At 38.2% G+C, this 12,141-nt stretch overlaps 1 protein-coding gene across 1 annotated transcript in view; it reads left to right on the plus strand.

The window, feature by feature from the left end:
• The window catches only part of Nxph2 (neurexophilin 2), a 48,264-nt gene that overhangs the window by 6,977 nt on the left and 29,146 nt on the right, over nt 1-12,141 (plus strand). The window contains exon 3 of the mRNA XM_042055374.1: nt 510-585. Coding sequence (XP_041911308.1) covers nt 510-585 — 76 coding nt within the window. The remainder of the gene's footprint in view (nt 1-509; nt 586-12,141) is intronic.

The raw sequence follows: 12,141 nt of genomic DNA on the forward strand, positions 1-12,141 counted from the left end.
AATACTCTTTATCTGTATTCACAGAACTGGTGTGTGTGTGTGTGTGTGTGTGTGTGTGTGTGTGTGTGTGTGTGTGTGTGTTACAGAATAAGTATAATGATAGGTGTGTGTTGTATGATTAATTTATAATGATAGTTATAACTAGATAAATGGAAGCATATGAATGAAGAGTCTTTTATTTTATCTATTTATTAGGTGATGTCTCTCTATTGTAACTCTGGCTAACCTGCATCGCACACAGATACGCCTAGAATTAAAGGTGTGTGCCATTATGCATGGCCCTTAGAACCGAGTTTTAAATGAGAATAACTCTTCAGTTAGAATTAAATAAATCCATGGCTAGATGAATAACAGCAGAGAACCCTTGTTACAAACACTGTCACTGCCTTAGTCTGACAAAGCTTCTTCTCTCCTGATTTTTGAATTATCTTCCTAGCATTGAAGATGAATGCAAAAAAGAAATCTGGAACTATCTCAGAATTGAGTATAATAATGAGTTATTTATTTAGGGGTAGACGCACAGATGACAGTCCTCTGCATGAACAAGGAACAGGAACTGAATCCAGCAGTCAGAAAGGAGAGCAAGTATGTCCTTTATCTCTGCATTTATAGTAAAAGAGGCCATGCCCAAGTGGGAATAGTATCATTTTAAAATTGATTTTATTGAGCTCTTGGTGTGGGAGAATTGTCTGTATTCTGTCAATCATGTTTTAAATAAATGCTGATTGGCCAGGCAGGAATATAGGTGGGTCTGAGCAGGATAGATGCCCCAACAAGCCAGCCCTCATGTTACAAGCTCTACATTTTTCTTTGTTCCCCTTCCTGTCTCTCCCCTCTTCAATCCTCGCCCATGGTCCCCATGCTCCCAATTTACTCAGGACATCTTGTCTTTTTCTACTTCCCATGTATATTAGATCCATCTAAGTCTCTCTTAGAGTCCTCATTATTGTCTAGTTTCGCTGGAACTGTGAATTGTAGGCTGGATTTCTTTGCTTTCTGTTAAAAACCACTTATGAGTGGGTACATAATTGTCTTTCTGAGTCTGGGTTACCTCACTCAGTATGTTTTCTAGCTCCATGCATTTGCCTGAAAATTTCAAGATGTCATTTTTTTCTGCTATGTAGTACTCCATTGTGTAAATGTACCACATTTTCCTTACCCATTCCTTGGTAGAGGGACATTTAGGTTGTTTTCATTTTCTGGCTATGACAAACAATGCTGCTATGAGCATAGTTGAGCACATTTCCTTGTGGCATGATTGAACATCCTTTGAATATATAGCTAGCCAAAAATGGTATTACTGGGTCTGGAGGAAGGTTTTTTCCTGATTTTCTGAGAAATTGCTATACTTATATTCAAAGGGCCTGTACCTGTTTCTGTTAATGTCCGTGGTCTGGATCTGCTCCTGCAGAGGTCCCTGGCTTGGGGTTGGTCCTGCAAAGGTCTCTGGCTCTGATCTACCCTCTAGGAGGTCCCAGACTCGGGTGTACCCATATGCACAGAGGACCTGACTCAGGCTTACTCCCTCAGTGGTCCCAGACTCACACTGGGACCCACAAAGGTTTCGGGTTCCTGCCTACTCCCTGGGAAGTCCCGGACTGACACCCAGATCCACAGAGGTCCTATCTCAGGCCTACTCCCTCAGAAGTCCCAGACTCATGCCCAGACCTGCAGAGGTCTCTGGTACTTACCTATACCCTCATAGGTCCCTGACTCATGCCTGAACCCACAGAGGTCTCTGGTTCTGGTCCACTCCCTCAGCGGTTGCTTCCCTGTACCTGCTCCTGTGGAGCTCACTATCTCAGGTCTGTTCTGGCCCAGGTCGCTGGCTCAGTCCTGTTCCTGTGGAGCTTGCTGTCCCAGGACTGCTCTGGTCCAGGTTGCTGGCTTAGTCCTGCCTCCTCAAATGTCCCTAGTCTGGATTTGCTCCTGGTCCCGTAGAGTCCACCTTCCCAGGCCTGCTCCAACCCAGGTCGCTGGCTTAGTCCTGCTCCTGTGCAGTTTACTGTCTCAGGCCTGCTCCAGCCTATGTCGCTGGCTAAGTCTCATGGGCTGGTATCTCAAAGGCTACTGGCTGAAGGAATTCCTACAGCGCCACATGTTTGACAACCTTCTGTTGAGTTTTCCTGTTTTACTTTAAACAGCTAACAGCACAGCATACCACAAAATTTCCCATCACCTTGATCCAATAGGATGACCTTGAGTACAGTTTTACTTTTCTTGAATTCTGAAGAAGCCCACTGCCTTTAAATTCTTCCTGAACACAGTTCAGCTACTATATGCATGCCTGAGCTCTGCGTCTTACGAATTTAACTTTATTCTTCTATCACACAACTACCCATGCTGCAGACTGAGAATTCAAGTGCACTGTGCACACCTGGGTTTAACTCTTCTTTCTGTGTATCAATGGAAAGCTATGAACTCAAGTTTGGATGCCAAATTAATAAGGAATGGACTTTGGATCGATTCTATACATTGTCTGCTTGAAGAAATAACCTTTTGTATATGAAAATGGAGGTTATTTAAATTAGGTTAATTGAGGTAGAGTGATCAACCCTAAATGTGAGTGTCACTATTCCATGGTCTGGCATCCCAAAATGCATTAGAAAAGATAAAGTTAACTGAACAGAAGAATTTATCACTGTGCTCCTTTGCAACAGATGCCATGTGATCAGTAAGCTCCTATTCCTGCTGCTGACTTTGCTGCCATAAAGGACTTCTTTCTTAGATGCAAGCCAAAATAAATTCTTCATTAAGTTTTTTGGTCGTGTTTTGCTGCAATAAGAAAAACAACTAATACAAATACAGAAACTACCTGACAACCAGCCATATGCCCTATTATTGTGACATATGTGGGGATGCTTTTCAGATTAAGCTAAACCTAAAACAGATATAATAAACTATGACAGGCTGGCAAAGAATATGCATTTCTCTTTTAGTTTTCACCATGAATGTTATATTCAAACAAAATGTGAAAATTCTTTAGACATAGGATCATGGTGCTCAGAAAGCACAAAGACCAAGTCAAAAGACAGATAATGGAAGTGCTCATGAGGCAGGCAAGATTGGAGCAATACAACTCCATTATGGAACAGTAAAAAAAAAAATGTCATGAGAAAATGCTTGGATCATTGTGGGAGTTCAGGACTGCTATTGTCAGACTTCTGAATAAGTTTGAGTAGACGATCATAAAAAGAAGACATATTTCATAGCCTATAAGATGGATTTAGCATAGAAAAGGAGGCAGAGACTAGTTGCAGAACTATTGTCATATCCAGCTCTGGATTCAAGTTGGAAGGAGCCAGAGGAACGAAGGAAAGGGGCAAATGTAAGGAAGAAGTAAGGGTATTTCTGTTGGAGTGTACATCTCTTAGTAAGCCTTCTTCCTTTGGCTAATCTTTTTAAGAAATAATTTTGCTAAAGATAGGATTGCATAGTATAATATCAGGATAAAACAAAAGCATCTTATCTCATTTGGACAAAGGGGAAGTGGCCATAGGAAGCACAAAGAGAAATATTAACTAATGGGCCAGGAAGATGGCAATAAATTGGCAAAACCAACAGTGGTAAGTGATAGAGCCACAATACAGGTTAAACCTTAGTTATTCTATTGAACTGGGGATTTAAATGTGGCTTGAATTGCTTCTCTAGTTTAGAAGCTATAGGAAGAGTGAATGTATCTTTTATTAGTAGTATTGCAGTGAAGTCCAAAGCCTAGAGAAAAGATGGGTGAAGAAAATTCCAATGGAAAACTGTAGATCTGATAACAGTAAATTATAATAGCTTATGGTAAACAAAGCTGCTAATTAATTCTTAGGCCAAATGGTTGTAAGTTAATCCTCATTTGAACTAACCACTTTGCCTGCAAAGAAGAGCTGCAAATTGGAGCCCTTGCGTGTCGTTCATGGGAACATAGAATAGTGCAGTTGCTGTTGAAAAGTTTGGCAGTCCCTTTTAAGCTAAACATAGCATTACCATATGACTCACAATTTCTCTCCTAGATATGAACTGAAAACTGTGCCCCAGACAGAAACTTGCACACCAAACTGTTTGCATCATTATTCACAATTACCAAAAGCATATTCAACCAAATGTCCATCAATGAACTAATGGATAAACAAATCCTGGTGTGTATATATAAACAAGTGTTTATATATAACCATCAAAAGGAACAGAATTCTAGCATAGCTACATGGAGCACTTAGGATCACAGTGCTACGTAACAAACCAGGCAACAAAGATATGAATGAGTATGATATGTATTAGTTACTTTTCTATTGCGATAAAACACTATGGCTAAGGCAACTTTTTTTCTAAAAAGTTTTAAGTTTATGTGAGTTCCAAGGAAATGAGTCCCTCATGACAGGAAAGGATGGCAGCAAGGGTCAGACATGGCTGCAAAACCAGGAAGCTCAAAACTCACGTGTCAATTACCGGCACCATGATTTGAATCTAAAAGAACACCCCCAGTCATTTACTTCCTCCATAAAGAATATACTTCCTAAATTTCCCTAATCAGCACAGCCAACTAGGTACCCAGTGTTCAAATATCTGAGTCTATGGCAGCTATTATCATTCAAACTACTACACTCCACTCCCTGACTCCCATAAAATCATATATCGTAATGTAAAGGGCATTTAGTCCAACTTGAAAAATTTCTCACAGTCATTCACAGTCCCAACACTGTTTAAAAGTCCAAAGTATTTCTGAGACCCAAGGTTATCTCTCAGTTTTAACACATGGGAAAAAAAAAGGTAGCAAACTGCATGCTTCCCACATAGTACAGAGTTTATATATGTTTTAATAAAGGTTAAAATGGCTAGATTTTTCCATAATGGAAAAGAAAAATATCAGGTTTAGGCAAGTTGTAAGAGTGTCAGTAAGTGGTTTAAAGTATATGAAACATGAGATATTATGATATGTATGTTGATAGTAAAGCTGCCAAATTCAAAGTTTAAAACATTGGTGTTAAATGTTAAATCTCTACTTAAATCACTAGAGTTCTCATAAGTATTAATCCACTTTTGGTAACAGCTATAAGTATGGACTACTGAAACTTTAAAAAAGAGTTACAATTTAAAGTCTATGTTGATTTGACAAAGTGCTCCTGAACAGTTCATGCATTTTATTTTTGAGTAATAAATAAGCTTATTCAATTATGACTTGTCCTTGGAAGCTATGGAGAATTCTATGAGAGACATGAATTTTGCTAAGTTGATTTTAAAAAGAGGTATTTTAGATACATCGGCAGGGCTATTGTTTGTTTTTGATCTGCTTTGGGCTCCTTCTACCAGAGAAAACAGTTAATAAACATCAGTAAACAGGCTAATGCAGACTCATGTGTTGCAGTAACAGTGAAGCCCAAAGTTATCAGCATGAATATAGCATATATAATTTAAAATGATCAAAAGAAATTTAAAATTTTAAGCTTGTGCCTATACTATTAATTGTTTTTCTAATTAAAGCTTTAGCAACCAGTATATATAACTCTTACAAAGAGTATATGACTATCTTATAAGAACTCCACTAATTTAAGTAGAGGCTTAACATCAATCTGGTACACTTAGAAACTAAAATTTTAATACCATATGTACATCTATAATTCTCATGTTTCACTTACCTTAGATCCTTTACTAACACCCTCACAACCTGCATGAATCTATAAATGTGTGATTTAGATGCATTACTCATGAACATTTCGTCCTCAATAGTTTAAAATTACAGTTATGCATTAGCTTGGTTGTAAAGGTTGATTACATGGGGGAATCCAAGGCAAATAAGCTTGGTTAATACCAAACCTTCAAGGCAGGTCAAACAAACACAGCAGAATAGAAGTCTTAGGGAATCTCAAGATCTATTATTAACTTTTGGACAGCAAAAGTTCTAGTCTTTTATAATGTAGGAGACAGTTTCAGAATATTGCATTGCTGAAGCAAAGAATATACATTACCATTCCAGAGGGAAAGATTGGAGGCATATTAAAGAAATTCTAAAACAAGACCAAAATCCCATAGGGCAAACATCAAACTTTTTCCAGTGTATAAGGGTTTAGATGGCTCTATCCCTCTAGCTTTGCTCCCTGCAACATACATCTCCCTCATGTTGGTTTCAGTTCCTGTGTGTAGCATCCTTGGTAGCTCTGACATCTCCAATAACTTAGAGTCTCCACTTTCACATCATGCAATGGCCTTTTGACTTCTCAAAGCCTTTGTGCAGGGACTCACTTGCCACACACTGCCTGGTCTCAGTGGTTGTCTAGAACCTCAGGAAGAATCTACAACCCCTTCACTCTTGCATACTTTATGCCTTTAAAGTCAACACCATATGGATGGCACTGTCACGTTTAGCTGCTAGTTTGGGATAGACCCTGTCCCCTAAATTACATCAGCATCAATATTCAGGCACTTTCTAAGAACAACAAAAGAATGGTTTAGGCTCTTTCACAAGTTGGAATCTTAGGTTAGTCCTGGCACCATTGTTTTTGACCCAGTGTAGAATATGATGACTCTCCTTAGCAGGGGTAATATCCTTATTTATTTCAACACACATTGCAACTGCCACATTATGCTTCCTAATGAGCCTTTTCCCTTCAAACTCGACATTTAAGTTTTTCTTCTGTTCTACTTGCGCATTTTAATAGTAGACATATATAAAAACCATTAATAATAGCCACTGCACACACTCAATATTATACTGTCTTAAAAAATCCTTTGCCAAGGAAATAAATATGTTACCTTTGATTCATTTCTTTAGCCTAGGAAAGTTCTTAGGACAACAGCAGAAGAAAGCTAGATTATATGCTAAAACATCACACCCTTGGCTTCTAGCCCATTGTTCTTATTGTTGCCTTTTAAAATCTCTGAGCTGGACCACTGTAGTTCACATTGCTCCCAGCAGTACTGTACTTTTCTGTTGCTGTCATAAAACACCACAACTAAAGTAGCATATAGAAGGAACAAATTATTTGGTCTGTAGTCTATCATGGTGGAGAGGCATGGGATCAAGCGGCAGCCATGGAAGATAGAAGAATAAGCTAAAACCTCACATCTTCAACCACAGGCATAACACTGGAGAGAGAGATAGAGAGAAAGAAAGAAAGAAAGAAAGAAAGAAAGAAAGAAAGAAAGAAAGAAAGAGAGACAGAGAAAGAGAGGCAGAGAGAGAGAGAGAGAGAGAGAGAGAGAGAGAGGGAAGTAGTATAAGACTTTCCTTCTCAAAGCCCATCCTCAGTAACATAACTTTTTCCATATGGCCACACCTCCTAAACCTCCCCCAGACAGTGCTAACTTCAAGGGACTTCAAATATATGCACTGATAAGGGACATTCTCATTTAAACCATCATATCTGTAATCCTACTGTTACAGAATATTTCTGTTAAGCAAATTAGTACATTATAAGGAGTTTAGAGAGTAGAGATTTGTTGCTTAATGGCAGAATTTCAGTTTGGGACAGTAGAACACTTCAAAAACACCCTAGTGATTATTATACAACTTAGTGAAAAATTAATGTAATTTAATTCTTACATATAAAATGGCTATAATTTGGAAATAGTAAAAATGTCCATTTCTGGGTGTGTTCACTTCTCTTTGCTGTAACAAAAAACCTGAGAGAATTGACTTATACAAAGGAAAGACTAAGAAGTTTCACTCACGTTGGCTTGCCCCGTGTTTCGGGAATTGTAATAAGGCAAACATAATGGTGAAGAGTGTGCATGTACTAACAAGAACAGTCTTGTTAACTCTGTACGAGATCAGTAGACACACTTCTGAATATGTGTGTGTGTGAGGGCTTCTCCAAAGACATCATGAGGGTTCACACCTCATCAATGGAATGGACCTTTATGGGCCCCTAGCAAAATAGCTTTATTTGGAGGTGATACAGGTCTAAAGTAGAGACTGTAGGAGGCCATCCTTGAAGGCTGTGTCTTGTCCTGTTTTCTTCCTCAATGGCTATTCAGTTGGTAGACCCATACCCTGAAACTGACAGCCAAATAAATATTTCTTCTCCCAACTTGTTTCTGCTATGTTGTTCACAAAGATAAGAAACCCTTGACATAGCTATTTACCTTGTGGTGGTCAGTAAGCGATTAGAGAGAGATGAAGGGCTAGTATCCCCTTCAAGGACATATTCCCACTGCATGTTTTCTGTCACCTCCTATAGGCTTATTAACTTCTACGAGCATCACAGGCTGGCAAACAAGCCTTCAAACTTGGCCTTCATTGAATATTTAAGAACTAAACTCTAATAGGTGAACTGGGTAAATACCTGTTGTATTTTCAGGAAGTAGGATATTACTCAGGGCTGGAAATAAATGACCATCCATATCAAAAACAGATATGGAGAAACCTTAAATGGATATTACAAAGGGAAGAAAAATCAATCTGGAAAGGCTGCTTACCATAGGATTCCAGCTATATGACATTCTGGAAAATTTTCCATAGTGAAACTATGGAAAAGGAAAAAAATGATCAGAGGTTGCCAGAGGCCAAGTGAGGCTAAGAATAAAAGATGTTTTATAGCAATGAAGCTACTCAGTATAATCTATAAGGATTGATAAATATTCTTATCCACTTTTTCAAATCTATTGATCTTATTGCAAACTAGGGCCTCTGTATTATGATGTGTATAACTTTAAAAAAGTATACCATGCTTGGTGAATAGTGATTATAGGGGAAGATTGCTCATAGGAGTGAGAGGTACAGGTCTCTGTACTTTGACCTAAGATTAAAAGTGCTCAAAATATCATCCATTAAACATAGTTAAAATGACAAAGGATTTCATGTATGTTTCATCACAGGAGGAAAAATGCAAAAGAAGCTGCATTGGATGCTGTAGAATTAAAGATGGGAAGGAAAGCATAATCTGAGCCTTTGGGATGCTGAGGAGAATCCCCTCACTTCCTCAGGCTAGCTGCTTCTTGCTCTGAAAAGACAGAAGGGCCACTGTAAGTGAGACTGTGCCAGCATCTCCCCCGGATTCTCTGGGACTAAAGTTGCTTCTTGATTGGAATTACTATATTGCTGACACAGCTGGGAGAATGCACCTGACAAAAATTGGTCTGAACTTGAATGTTCTCTTATTTTATTTCAAACTAGTTTGTAGTCTGTACGGACACAACTTAAGTGTGTGATCCTGCATTGTATTTTGTCAACATGAAGAGAGTGAATTCAAGTACACTGTACAACACAGCTCTTCTGTTAATTCTTGATTAATTTACGCTTGGATAAATGTCCCCCAGCCTTTAACCCAAGGCGAAGTTGGTATCCAACTACTTAATTGAAGGTTTTCTAGTTAACAGTCATTAACTTTTTGGCAATGTGCATCCTTAATTTAGAACAACATTCAAAAGATAATAATCACTGTACTTGACGTGGGACCTATTTCTAGACTCCTGTGTGGAGTATTCAGAGCCAAAGGACAGTTACTGTTTTTCAAAATTTTTCAGTATGTATTTATAAGGAAAGATAAATTGTGTAAAACATGTAAACAATTTTAGTCATATAGCTAATTTTTTCCATGAGAACAGAATGAAACATTAATTTGCAATAGAAAGGAATAATGACATTATTTTAGAGTTAATGAATACAGGGATTTGCAATATTCAAGTATTGGTGAAAAGTAATAAAGGCATATTATGTGCTCAGAAACTTTCTAAAATGCCTTAATTCATCCATGCTTATATTTTCGTCATCTTTGACTACCTCGGTCTGGTGACAGATTGTGCAGTGGTTAGCGTGTGTGACCACTGGGAAAGTAGCAGTACAACTTCTTGTTTTTTGTTGCTATTATTCTCTAGGTTATCACTGCTTCATGTTCTATGCTAGGAAGAAGTGAGATTCTTTTTATCTAAGTACGTTCATTATATACCCTGCATGTCAGGATAAATGCAGTCATATAAAAGACAGTTTCAGAGCCACTCCTAAAGCTCTTTAGAGAGGACAGCTCTGGCATCTGGGGACAGATGTGACTGCCATTGCAAATTACACCTGATAAAAAAGGAATTGGAGGTAGTATCTGTACAATCAGCTTGGCTACCTGCAGAGCCTTTTGACAAGGTCAGATTTTTGAAAGGGCAGAGACCAATCTTATTAAATTAGCTGATGACAGGAGGCTCAGTGAGAGAAAGGATGTGTTGCCTGACAAGACTCACAGTGATCTCAGCAGGCTATTAGGATGGATCAATCCAGAAGGAAAGAAATTGAAAGAGACCATACCAAGGTCTGGCACTGGAATACACAATGAATACCACCAGACAATAAAGCATACATAGTTAGACGTATGCAAAAACTTTAGTTGAAAATAATCTTGTGAATCATCAATCTAGCAAAAGCATTCCAACACATGCGTAAGCTTTCCAGAATGCTTATGCAACTTCGGGCTTTATTAATAGATCGTGGTATTTAGCAAAAGAAAAGTGATAGCATAAAGCATCATATGCAGATGTCAGGCAAATGTTCTTTGAGGTTAATGATGTTTAAGATCATAGATCTTAAACTATAGTATGAGGGTTCATACTGTACCAGACCAGAGCAATGGCTAATCCATTTAAATGTCAGGCCCTTTCCTTGGAGGATGGCATGAGTCTCTAGTCAGTGTAAACTGGAATGACCTTCTCTGGGGACAATGACTGGTCTCTGTTTTCATCTGCTTAGTGTGTATTCTGATTGGTGACAATAATACAGAATGCCGTTTTCTAACTGTGGATACACTAAGTGAAAATTTAATTTTACAATTAAATAAGTCTCATCTTTAAAGAATTAAGATTTCTTCTCTTTAAATGAAGCAAGTACCCGTTGTTAATAAATTATTTTCTGGAATACAACTATGGTGTCTCTGCAGTACAAGTTTGTTTCATGAATCTCTGAGAATTACAAATGTGAACACATGGAAGGGTAAAAGTATTTGATAGTTCTTACCCTTAAAAAAACCAAATAGTAATTCCAGTGGGCTCTATCCCAGTGAATAAAATTTACCTACTTTAGATGAGACCCCAGAGTACAGTACTCAAGTAGCATTGATACTTTACTTTCATGTTGAGAAATAAGGCACCATCGCTGTATTACAATAGCCCAATTCTAGATAGCTCTCATATTTGAAATCTGAGCCTCAAACAGTTTATATTTTATCTGGATCATGATGAAATCTTCATGACCCATTTCCAATCTAGAGCCTCTTTAAAGCACATCTGTTTGGAAAGAATAAAGTATCTTTCCTTTTATATGTGGTTGTACAAATCCAACTTAGTTGAGCCTTCATTAGGCGATTGATATAATTGATACACTTTGAACACTGACACGAAAAGCTCATGTTGAGCTTGTATTAGTGTTAAAGCCCTGATTGTTTATTCTGCCTCTGTTTTGCTAGTGGGTGCTGGCCAGCTCCCGTTCCAAGTGTGCTAAGCTGCCTTCCATTGGTTTGATACCACATTGAATTCTCCTGAGTAGTTCACCACTTAGGACCTGCGCAGGGATCTCCGTCCTTCTATAGAATGTCTGAGATGTCTCCAGCTATCTTACTTCTTTTTAAACAAAGATTTATTTGTATGTGTCCTCTGAAGCCAGAAAAGATCTCCAGATCCCCTGGAGCTAAAATTAACCTATAAAGGTGCTTAGAACCAAACTTGAGTACACTGGAAGAGCAGCCAGCAGTGTGAAATGCACACCATCTCTCTGGTACCTTATGGAATACTTAATTCTTAAACCATCTGTGAAAACTGCTTTTTTTGTTATTTTAATTTCTACTCTTGTGCCTTTATGAAGTTCAAAGCCACATCATTGAATGATGTCAGGAAAGTCAAATTGCCATAAAAGTTTCTAAACACAAAACTATTTATCTTGGTGGCGGTTTGGAAACTAGAGGTTATCTGATGACTGTCGATCTAAGGAACACTTGATTCTGATACAAAGCCAAAGTCACTTTCAGGGCCTAGACTGTCTTTCAATCATTGCCTTCCTGTGGCTTCTTACATACTTGCTTGTACTCTATACATCAATAGCTTGGCGATATTTTAATTGGAGCCAATGACTTGTATTCAGAGCATAAGAGGAAATGCTAGAACCTAATCAGATATTCTGTGTCCCTATCATTTTCTCTAACTCTTGAGACAAGATGCAAAAAAAAAAATGTATTCAGCATGGAC

This window comes from Arvicola amphibius, chromosome 7, assembly GCF_903992535.2.
Source record: "Arvicola amphibius chromosome 7, mArvAmp1.2, whole genome shotgun sequence".
Classification (NCBI taxonomy): Eukaryota; Metazoa; Chordata; class Mammalia; order Rodentia; family Cricetidae; genus Arvicola; species Arvicola amphibius.